This window comes from Xiphophorus couchianus, chromosome 11, assembly GCF_001444195.1.
Source record: "Xiphophorus couchianus chromosome 11, X_couchianus-1.0, whole genome shotgun sequence".
NCBI lineage: Eukaryota > Metazoa > Chordata > Actinopteri > Cyprinodontiformes > Poeciliidae > Xiphophorus > Xiphophorus couchianus.
In genome coordinates this window covers 3,340,426-3,350,628 of record NC_040238.1, presented here as the reverse complement: position 1 = coordinate 3,350,628, position 10,203 = coordinate 3,340,426, and the positions used below count along the sequence as shown (strand labels likewise).

Here is a 10,203-nt window from a genome sequence, read left to right as displayed (position 1 = left end):
CTAATCTGAGAAGCTCTCAGGTAGAAAATGGTCAAGACCAAAGGGAAACTTTGCCTTCTTAAAACAACTCTCTCAAAAATGTTATAGCAATCTGTGGAAATAGTATTTTATTAACCTTTAACGTTTGACATTTGCACTGTGGAAATTATGCAAATGTCACAGTGGAAATTGCTGAAAATTTGAAAGGAAATGGAAAAGATGTTGTTGCACCAACAATCATTCTGCCTGAAACAAGTGCCGAAAATGAAACATAAAGCATTTCTGGTTAGAGTGACTGCCAGAAAGTAAGGCAATGTATAAATAAATAAAAAATCTTCTATTGTAACATGTTTTGCTCTTTACAATTCCTTTACTTTTGACTGCAATCACTTTATCTGTTCTGGTCTCTATATGTGTTTTACACAAAGCCTCCACCCTGCAGGTATCATAAAAATCACCTGCTTCTCTGTAACAAGCACTCAATATAAACATAGTGGTTTAAAGGTCCACAAAATAGGACATCTACAAACTGCCTTGATGTACTTGAAAATAAATTTTGTTTAAGCTGCATATGTCAGGTTTGGTCTTTCTTTAGCTTCTAGAACTAGTTGGATTTATAACAATTGAATATGGCAAAAAGGTTCTATGAATTTCTAATAAACTTTAAACAAAACTTTGTTAAAGAAAATCCTGAACTACCTTTCTACTTATTCTTTATTTGTGTAGTACAAAAAAGCAACACAACAGCCAAGTATATTTAACAATATATATTTCCATTGTCAATGTACATTCCATTTCAACATAAGCTTTCTTCACAAACAAAAAGTTGGCATCTAAATAAATACTATATAAAATAGAACTTCAAAATAAATATATCTATAAAGGGAACCTTTTATATGAGAATTTTTTTCTTTTTGTAATATCTAAACAAACAAACCAACAAAAAAGCACAAATCTCATTTCTTAAACCCCAACAATGTCATTGGAAAGCTACAAAGGAGTGGAGTAGCAACTGTATGATAGTTTTCCTTTTATGTGAAAAATATAAACCAGGTGACATTGGTGTGTAGAACTCAAAATAAACTACAGATTTCATTTCAATATAGTTGTTGGTGATTTTTTTTCACACCTTGAACAGGCCATTGAGCACATAATAGTAAAAAGATCTACAAAGAAAGGCAGCAATTGTTGAAAAGAAAGAGGTCCAACCGGTGATAAAGATCAACACAACTCCAGGTAAAAACAAAGGTGACAAGAGGGTAAAAAACATCAAGAAAGCAAGAGGGGTGAGAGTATCAGACGTGTGTGTCTCTTCTGTCTCTGTGGTATGACAAGTTTATGAACAGCAGCTGTGTTTGTCAATCAAGGCAGGCCAGGGGTGTTTGTTGGACTATTTCCCACGGAAGAAAGGAAGGAAGAAATGCATGAATGAAAAAAGGAGCAGGGAATGGGTTGATCAGGGTAGACTGTGTTCGCAGTGTGGATTCAATGAATCCAATGTCTTTAGGACTCGGAGAGAGAATTAGCTTAGCCTCTCGACTGCTAATGAGCCGTGGATAGCATAATCAGCAGGAGATTTTTTTTCTACTTCTTTATTATTGCCGGGCACACTTTTCTAAATCAAGTGCAAGTGGTATAAAGTCATTTTGTTTCTCGAAGCCTCCTTCTACTGCACTCATTTTCCTCAAAAACATCTTATTCTTACCCTCAAAATATATATCTAATATAGTCTCTATATAGTTTGTACTGAATTGTGGTTATAATGTACCATGCAATCTTCCGAGGACATTTAAAAGTCTCTTCTAAAGAACACAAATGTTGTGAAACTATTTACAGCAAATAACATTTCACCTTCATAGCTCTATTACTAAATATATAGTCAAAACATTTGTGATTTTTGCTGCCCCACCTCCCCCCAGGCACACATTCGCTCTCAGTTTTGGCACCTATCTCAGACTGAATTGCTAGGTTTTTTGAAATGTTGCCTCGTACATTCAATACCAAGAACCACATGTGGATTTTCCTGCTCCGCTATTTTTTTGAATGATATTAGCTTTGTGCAAAAAGCCAAATACAAGTATGAGCAAAGTTAGGTAACCTAGTGGAAGATAAGGGTCCAACTTGTGGGTTATGGAGCCACAAAGCAAATATGCCATGATGCCAAATGGAAACAACCACCTGTATTAAAGGGCAATTCACCTTTAACAACCTGCCACTGTTAACTATTTGGCAAAAGGGCGTCATAACAACTGTGGTCACTTAGACTGTGAAAACATGCTACTGTATAATAGCATCCTTTGGCAAATTCCTAAGAACATCATGCAATTCACAAAAATAGAATAGTAAAAGAGAGACTATTTCACACAATCAGCTATGCAGCATACTGATTTGACTTTCATGAAGACACAGATGTGCGTAGAGGTGGATGGGTGTATGTGTGTGTGTGGAGTAAATGTAGTGAAGGCCAAAGTAATACAAGATTGCTTAGGTGGTTAATACTGTGCTTTAGTACATCCTTTAAGAGGGGTCCTAAAAACAAGGTTGTGCAAGTGGCAGGTTTGATATTGACAAAGGCTGACTGGATACAAACACAATAACTTTTTCTAATCCCTTTCTCTTCCCCTTTACCTTCAGCTTGACCCTCTTCACCTGCATCCCTCTCCTTTGGAAAAAAAAAAGTTCTATGGCCCATTTGCCTCTGACTTAGCTTGCGTGTTTTAAATTATTCACTATTGCCTCTTTCGCCTCTTAAATGTTTCTTTGCCGTTTTTGTGCAAAGAGGAAGCAGACCAGGCTCTTGTAGGCAGTTTTAAAATTCAACATGCAGTAGGCCAAGTTCAAGAGGAGATTATTGTATAACAATCCCTGAGAAGGTTGGTTGTTTTTTTTCCTTTTAAATCTTTTTTTTTTTTTTTTACATGTTTCTCTACCACAAATCCACTTCTAGCACGGTGGTTAACCATTAGACTAGAGCATGCAGATCGTGACATGCATTACATCTTAGGTGGAGCAGTGAACAGCATTCAAAATATTTCAGAAGGTCCTAGCTTTACCAGCCATAAAATGAATAAAAAAAACAACTGTAAATTGATTCTCACTTGTAGCACACGAAAAGTTGAAAGAAATATGGAAAATTACTGTTATATTAGGTCTAAAAAGGGTTGCTTTCACAGATCCCCCTGTTCAAATAACAATCTAGAGATAAATGTTACCAAGCTAGCCTCATTTAGCATAACTGCAAAATTAAAAGATGGTGAAAATCACTTTTGAGAAGAAGTTGTCTCTTGTAATGGCCCATCATAAAAGCCACAGTATTCAACAGTTAACCATTTGCTTTCCTGATTGACACTGGGCTGTGCTTTTCTAGATGGCTGGGGTTGAATACCTTTTGAAATCTTAAGATCAGAAACCAGTTTCTGTTTACTTGGCATTACAAAAAATAGCTGGAAAATATTGAGCAGCAGAGAGGTACGACTTTGTGCCTTCAGCCATTTTCTTTAAAACCCAGACACAAGACCACACAATCTGGTCTCTTCTTATCGTCACCGTTATAGAACATGAAAACAAATCTCTCACCAAACATGTTAGCTGTTCCACTTTTAAATGGCCCATTTTAATCATCCATGCTATCAAACATAGGTTAAGAAACCGTTTAAGTACCATTGTTTTAATAGTCATGTTCCAGCAGATAAATATGATGGTTTAATGGGGTTGTTTTGCCTTGTCCAGTCCATATTAACCAAACAAGTGGGGTCCTGTCCATTTTCTTGCAAGGCCACGGCCAGCTAGTTGAGTCCACTATCATGACCCCTGCTGCTGCTTTTCTGCCCCAACGTTAGATTCAACCCCTCCATTTTTACTGACAGGGATGCTCATGCCAGCCTGCGAGTTCTTGCAGCGACAGCCAGGCCTGCTAATATTGTCATAACACTTCTGTCCCAGCTTGGCCAGTCCCGTAGCTGGTAGGTAGCAAATTAGGCATGGCAAGACGACAGAGAGGGCGGCCATAAAAGACCAGCGTGCACAGCAGTTGGCTTGTGAACATGAGCAGGGCTTGTCGGCACAGGAGCCCTCGTCATCCTCGTCCTCGGTGCAGTGGTAGAAGATCCCTTTGACTAAGCACATGCAGGTGGCTGTGTCTACCAGGCTCTGAGCCGAGCACAGGCACTCCTGGTTGCAGACCCAACAGGAGGGTAAGGCTCGGGGGAGAGTGCACTCAGTGCATCGACACTTCCCACAGTGCTCGCAGACAAACAGGTGCTTCTTTTCGGTTGGAGAGGAAGGGATAAGCACCAGTCCTTGTTGAACCCCAGTGGAGCACATGCCTCCAGCAGGAACCTTTGCAGACTTGAGGTCAAGTGATTTTGAGGAAGAGGAGCAAGAGGAAGCAGATGAAGAGGAGGTCAGGACTTTAGATTCAGAGGAAGAGAAACAACCAGGAGTTCGGGTTGCGACGGTGTTGATGAGGCCCTGGTGATGGTTTGAGTTTGGGTGGTGATCCACCGTTGGCGTCGGTGCTGCATGGTCCAACAGCCGCTGATCGGAAGAGGTACTGCTGCTGCTGCTAATAGAACTGGGCCTGCCACTGAAGGAAATCCAGGGGTGGGTGGTGGTGTCCGGGTGAGGGTGAGGCTCACACCGGCCGTGCTGATGGAGCTGATGTTGGTGATTGTGGTGATGATTATGGTTGGCCCCAAGGAAGGCCTCCTGATTCTGACCAAGCCAGGTGATTCTTCGGTTTGCAGACTTCTGGCTCACAGGCTGCTGAGCCACAACAGCTGGACTGTCGATGTAGTCATTCTCCACATGTGATGACTTTATCTGGTCAATGGGGTAAATGGTGAGAGGATGCTGAAGACGACCATAGGGCACTCGACTGTCCAGCAAAGGCTGAGAGATAAGGGAAGAAGACACTCCGGGAATGTGGTGGGGAACCCTGGACTCCATGTGTCGGCTGGTGCCTTGCACGTCTTCACATTAAAGCAGCATTTAGTGATGCTGCAAAAACAGATACAAGATATTCTGTTAAAACAAGCAACCAGGGCTTCCATGATGCTATTTATTCACACTGAAACTTATAAGGAGTAGGTTCTAAGTATTTTATACAAGAGGTGATGCAATGTCTCAAATCTACAAAGATAACAGTTGACAAAAGTTGGATTGATGACTGTTATGCTCTTCAATGCAACCTCCCATAGGGTTGCTGAAAATTAAATATGCTATTGCTTTATGCAGGAAAAAATGATCAAAGTACTGAAGTAAAGTTTTTTTTACCTTTGTGCAACTTCTTTACACTCAATATTGGTGTCTGATCAGGATGCTATGTCAAAGTGAATCAGTAGCTTCTAATTCACCCCCCAGGTTTCATGTATACAAGACATTTGTCATACAAGTTGCAATTTGTTTACTTCAAATGGAACAACTGCAGCTAGAAATATTCTTAAGGTTTTGTTATATAACATTTTCTGGTTGTTAAGCTTGCAACCTATGGTGATTTTTAAAATGGATACCGAAAGGACCTTTAGTCTGAACCCCATGTCTTCTAACTTTGACATTAGCACAATAGAAGTTGGACTCTCGTCCTCTCTCTTACAAAAAAGCAGAGAGCACCACAGAGCAGGACTTGCATGCAAAAGACTCAAAGATGCAAAACAAGGTAGGGAGGAGAAGAAAGCAGAACTGAAGGCAAGAATTTAGGTCATGTAGACCCGCTTATCAATAACTCCTTCAGCTTTCATAATGTAGTGATGTAATTCCTTAGCACACTTTACAACCACAAATCCGAATCAGAGAAAATGATCAGTCTCGGAATTTGTGAATGGGGCTGATTTTATGAACCAGCAGGTGTTTTTATGAATGGGACCTGCTGTGCTGCAGGCAGCGTAAGAGCGATGAATCAGTGCGCTCCATTTATGCTCAGTGAAATCAGCTGCATCCATTTCCTCCATGAGTGCTCCACGTCAGGTAGACCCCCACTGATAACTGATGGACGTAGAAATAGAGCAAGAGCAAGAACGATTTGCACTAACCTACATCTCTGCTGCCTGCTATTATGTCAGCCATATAGTTGGCACACTGATCTGCTGTTTTTATCAGAAAATGTGTCTTTGCTTCACACTGTTATGCTCCTGTAGCTGTACCCCCCGATCATGTTATTCGCCTCCCTCTAAAGGGTCTGAAAAAAAGTCTGGCTTGTTGTGAAACCTGTTGCGACATTGCTGGCAAAGGCGCGAGCGCTTGTGATAGTCAAAAATCTAGACCATTATGAGCTCCAAGCCGGAACTATGTGTGTGCAAGTGCGTACGTGTTGGTGAATGTGTGTGTGTGCGCATGTGTGTGTGCGTGTGGGGGTGCGCGCGCGCGTTGCTCCCTTGGAAATGTGAATGGACTGAGTCATAAAACCGGAGGCGGCCGTTCCGTGTACTCAAATAGCGTGCTTATTGCTTATAAGTACTCGGCATTTTCAATCTTATTTTGCAACTAACTTAAAAATTACAAAGGTTTTAAAGAAAGCTGATCACTGTGTTCCACAATCGCACATAGCAACAAATGCGGACGTTGCAATTCCAAATTCTTAATAAAGTAATATAATAATGCACAATAATAACAAATGTATTATCAGACGCGTAACGTGAAGCGAAGGTGAAAAGGGTGATTGGAAAAGGACTTAAGCGACGTGGTGCTCTCTGCAGAGCGAGAAGGACAGACGCGACTGAACACGAAGCCTCATTTTTAAACACAGGGAGCGAAAATTTAGCAAATTTAAAAGACGTCATAATCGTGATAGATGCAGAAGTGCACATCTGCACGGTATTCGCTTCCCTCTCTCTCCTTCGCCTTAATCTCGCGTTTGCTCCTAAAACCGGTGGTTAAATATTGACTTAAATACGCAAACAGGCTCTGAGTCAGTTTCTTAAAAAAAAAAAAGGAAAAAAGGACGTTACTCAGGAGAACCATGTCGCGCCTTTACAAGATCCGACGGACTGAGGTGGCTAAGTTAGAGCAGTGGATCTGAAACAAGCCAGGCTTTGCTGTCGCTGGATCACGACTTCTAAACATGTAACACAGAGAAAACATCACTTACCGTTGATATCAGGACGCAATTCTCATCTCTTCGTTACGCTCGACGTCTGCGCGCAGGTCTCTCTATAGTCCACTCGGAGATTGATGGCGGGTGGTGCGTTAAGTATTTCCAAAGACGTTAACTCCAAAAGGAAAGGCGAGCGGCTCTTTCAGCGCTTTTCCCTCTGCTGGCTTGGTGCATTAAAAAGGCGACTGCGATCGAGGACGCAGAGCTGTGGATATGATGTTGCAACCACCGAGGGGGAGGGAAGTGAGTTTTTATGAATGGGAGGGTAGAGGAGAGGAAAAAGGGGGACGGCGCTGTGCAGATGCCTCCGTTTTTTCATTTATTTTTTCTGAATGGGAGGGAAGAACGAGTCGGGGAGGGCTTGAAATGCGGAGGTTACATTTTTATGAATGGGGAGGACACCGAATTGCACTGCGCACGCGCGAAGCCCGGATTTTTATGAATGGGAAGAAATGGCGAATCAGGCGTGTGCGTTTGTGCGTGAGGAAAAAAGAGGGGTGGGGGCTTTTTTTGGTGACAAGGACAATGTCATTACTGATTTACATATAGGTTCGACTTTCAAATTAATCATCATGCTTTAAAAAACGTCAAATAGAGATGAATTCAATAATATTTATTTCCAGCGGGTAATTGTAAGTAGACGAGTGGCCAAAAATATGTTTTTCCAAGTATTTATCTGAATCAGTAGAAGTCGGTTTTAAGTAAAAACAGGACATCTGAAGGTGGTTGTTCAATTTTAAGACACATTTTATTGACAAGCATGTGAAGATGCCAGAGGCCACATGGCTAAACTGGATTAGCCCGAATAATAGCCGCTCCCCTCATGGGTTCCTGTTCTATCTAAAGTCATTTATTGCGAGCAAGGACGTGTCCTTCCTTCCTCTGCAACAATGTGAGGTATGACTATACAGCTTCCACTGTAGTGTAAGAAAAACAGGCGGTGGTGAGGAGAGTGTGTGCGTGCACGCGTCGGCGTGTGTGTGTGTGTGTGTGTGTGTGTGAAACGCAAACCAGCATGAGGGCAGGCAGGATTCACAAAAGGACAGGATGTTGTTGATTTGTACCGAAACCACACGGAGGAAATGAGTGTGAATTTCCTTTCTCTCTGTGACATAATGTGTGTCTGTGTGCGGGGGTGGGCGTGAGTGTGTGTGTCCCTAGCCCCCTTCTCGCCCCCCTCTCCCACTCAGCTTGGGGCTTTTAACCAGTCAAAGGTTAACAGTTGCCCCATTATCCGTTTGCACGCATCGTCATGGCAGCCACCACACCGCCAAATTGGGATTATTGTTTTTGAACAAAGCCGGAGTGAAGATAAGGGAAGAAAAAAAAGGAAGGAATGAAAATTATTCTAGTTTCAGACTGGATGGAATGGTAAATGAAAGTAAATTTCAAAGTGGAGGATGAAGTGGAAGCTCTCCTTCAACCCGACAGAGCAGATCTCCTCCACACAGTTCCACCAGAATATACACTATATATATATATATATATATATATATATATATATATATATATAATGTGTTTCCTGTATAAACCAATGTGGTGAAGTAGGAGAAAAAATATTCTTGGTTTTCATTTTTTAAGAAAAATCTGAAAAGAGCTGCATTCAAACAAACTATTCCTGATGGAGAAGTTTGTAGAAAGGTTTCACTGCAGTGTTCTGGGTTATCTCTTTATACTGACTTTGTACACTTCAGACTGTATGTTCACCGACACCTCCACCCAAACCTCCACCCAAGACTCAAAGCCTAATAGCTTTTCTTCCACCCTGGAAAAGAAAAACAGCCTTAAAGCACAATGCTGCCACTGCCATGTTTCATAGTGTGAACGGTTCAGAAAATCTAAATAAAACAACATTTGTAATTCTAAGAGGGGAACGCATTACAAGGATGTAAATATGAGCTGCACAACCTGCTATTTTTCTTTTCTTTTTTACAGTTATTAGAGTGACTAATATTTTGAATAACATGTCATGGTTATTCAATTGAATTGTTGGCGGCTGAGTGTGCAAGCCATCATTGTCTTAATTTTTTGATAGTGTTAGTACAGCTTCAAAAGTTGCTACATATGACCAAAGGAAATTATTTGTTTGAATCAGTTAACTGAAAATATGTAGTTAGAGATGCAAAACACAACAAATGACTGCATAGCTTCAAAAACAATTCAAGAAAATAAAACCAAGCAGGAAGCACTGTGGGAAAATAAAAGGCCATCCTACATGTTTTCTTTATGCTTTATGAAAATGTGGCTTACAATCTGAGGTAATATTGTGAACCATGGTAAGCCTACTTTACACACAATTACTTTGGAAAACAGCTGAATCTGGGACTGAACTGCTAATAGAAAAATGTTCAATCACCAACAACAAAAAATATTTAGAAGATGCACTGTACGAAAACAAACTGCCGTATAAATCCCCCCCCACCCCAGGCCCTTGGACCCCTGTCTATCATCCTTTTGCATTTCTGTCTCCATTTCTTTTTCTGTCTCCTGACACACAGATGTGCAGAGATGCACAAAGATGTACTGTGGATATGTTCAGATTTTCTTTTGCAGCTGTGTGGCTCTCAGGCACGGCCAAAATGAAGTGCTTGTTGGATTGTAGATTTCTCAGCGGTGTGATCATCTGGGTAGACACGCACAGAAGGGAAGGTCCAGCTCTCTCTCTCCCTCTCTCTGGAGTCCTTCCTCCCAGCCTCACCCGCAGCCACATCTGCTGGCTACTGCTGTGAGGCTCCGATTGTAACGGACAGCCCCATCTGGCTCCGAAACAGATTGATGAATCTACCAATAATTTGCATTTCTCTCATCAAAGTAAATGTGACAAAATTATTTTTCATATTTGAACATAAAAATATTTCTTTCTTTCTTGGTTTTTTAGAAAATGCCTATTCTACAAACGTCTCACACTAACTGTAAACAGCTAGATACTAGATAGTAGTTTTGGTGTCTGGGCTTGTCCATCTTTTATTTTTTTGATTGTTTCAAACAGCTAAAAGCCCAAGAAAGGCTGATAACGGTTCAGTCTGTGAGTTTATTCATGTGTGAGCACAGGGTGAAAATGTAAATGACAGTGACAGCTTATCAAAAGCTTCCTTTTGCAGGTAAGCCCATCATTTATCCTCCTCCCTTGATGC

At 41.2% G+C, this 10,203-nt stretch overlaps 1 protein-coding gene across 1 annotated transcript; it reads right to left on the bottom strand.

Annotated features, from left to right (window-relative positions):
- Window positions 1-675: 675 nt before the first annotated feature.
- On the bottom strand, window positions 676-7,313 carry spry4 (sprouty homolog 4 (Drosophila)). Its single transcript, XM_028031527.1, has 2 exons — window positions 7,064-7,313; window positions 676-4,977 (listed from the first exon to the last, which is right to left on the bottom strand). The coding sequence occupies exon 2, from the start codon at window positions 4,924-4,926 to the stop codon at window positions 3,781-3,783; it is 1,146 nt and encodes a 381-aa protein (XP_027887328.1). The 5' UTR covers window positions 4,927-4,977; window positions 7,064-7,313; the 3' UTR covers window positions 676-3,780.
- Between the last annotated feature and the right edge of the window lie 2,890 nt (window positions 7,314-10,203).

What these genes read in the sequence shown, in the direction of transcription:
- spry4 (XM_028031527.1), bottom strand. Translation starts at nt 4,926, where the DNA reads ATGGAGTCCAGGGTTCCCCACCACATTCCCGGAGTGTCTTCTTCCCTT.